The 1,132-nt window shown below is 56.3% G+C and overlaps 1 protein-coding gene across 1 annotated transcript; it reads left to right on the plus strand.

The window, feature by feature from the left end:
• Positions 1-51: 51 nt before the first annotated feature.
• Positions 52-270, plus strand: CHC_T00001849001 (hypothetical protein). The gene has a single exon (XM_005712765.1). The coding sequence runs from the start codon at positions 52-54 to the stop codon at positions 268-270; it is 219 nt and encodes a 72-aa protein (XP_005712822.1).
• The last annotated feature ends 862 nt before the right edge of the window (positions 271-1,132 follow it).

Below are 1,132 nucleotides of genomic sequence, written 5' to 3' on the forward strand. Positions count from 1 at the left end.
CTACAGTACTCATCCACAGTGTCACCTGGAATGCCGTAGGACAGCTGCCTCATGGAAGCAACAACTTTTTGCAGCGGATGGATTCCTTTTCGTCCAGGACAGGAGGAGGACGTGGGGCGCGGGAGGAGGACGCCGGCGGCGAGGTGTAACGCCCAGCAGCTGTTGTACAGCTGTACCCCGTGTATTGTATTGTATTGTCGGGCGGTGGCGGCTGGTGTGTGCTCTGTGGGTAATAAGGGGAGGGATGGCGGGCAAGGACGGCGGATATGAGCAGGAACGTATAAGGCAGGGGCGGTGGGCGCATAGGGATGGCATCGAGGAAGCAAGAGGCGAAGTGAAGGTACTCATGATCGGTTGCATTAGACTGGATGAAGGGGAGCGGGGGCGCAAGCTTGTGCAAGTCTGTAAACCTCGGTTTACACTTCGGTTTACAGACGACAAGCTTACAGCAGAACCTCGGTTTACACTGTAAACTTTACAGACGCAGAGAGCCGTCGCAAACATACTGTACTGCCGCGCACCCGCCATCTGGCGCGCCATTGCACTCCGTCGCCATATAACTACAGTACCCTTACAGTACTTGTACAGTCGAAGGTAGCGTATGCATTCGGATATGCCTCTACGTATGATACCCTGTGATCAAGTGTTTTCATGCAATGCGTCTCCACCGCACCTTGACCTCCTCCCCTCCTCCCCCCTCCAGGGTCCCTTCCAAATTTACAGCGTCCCGCACTGTATGTCTTACACCTCCCCCCGCGTTCCCCGCGCCACCTCAACGCGCGCCCCCGCCTCCCCGCCGCCCCGTGATCTCCGTGCACGATCTCGCAAGACTACACGGCAACGTATTATTCACACCAAACAAGGCAATAGTATACAAAAACACAGCTCAAAGGAACAATCCCATCATCGTCGGTACAGCGCCATGGAACACAAAGCACAAAGCGTATGTGTGGGAGAACGGGTACCGGTCGGTGTCGGTAAACGTAACGACCCGGAGGGAGATCCCGTAGGGGTGATCAGACGATACTGGAAAGGCAGGGGATTAGGGGATTTAGAATTCAGCTTGTACACGGGGTGCACGTACCGCCACGGGTGACAGGTGGCGGCGGAATGGCCACGTGTACCGCCGTAC

The sequence above is a fragment of the Chondrus crispus genome, genomic scaffold, assembly GCF_000350225.1.
Source record: "Chondrus crispus Stackhouse genomic scaffold, scaffold_116, whole genome shotgun sequence".
In the NCBI taxonomy this organism is placed as follows: domain Eukaryota; phylum Rhodophyta; class Florideophyceae; order Gigartinales; family Gigartinaceae; genus Chondrus; species Chondrus crispus.

What these genes read in the sequence shown, in the direction of transcription:
- CHC_T00001849001 (XM_005712765.1), top strand. Translation starts at nt 52, where the DNA reads ATGGAAGCAACAACTTTTTGCAGCGGATGGATTCCTTTTCGTCCAGGA.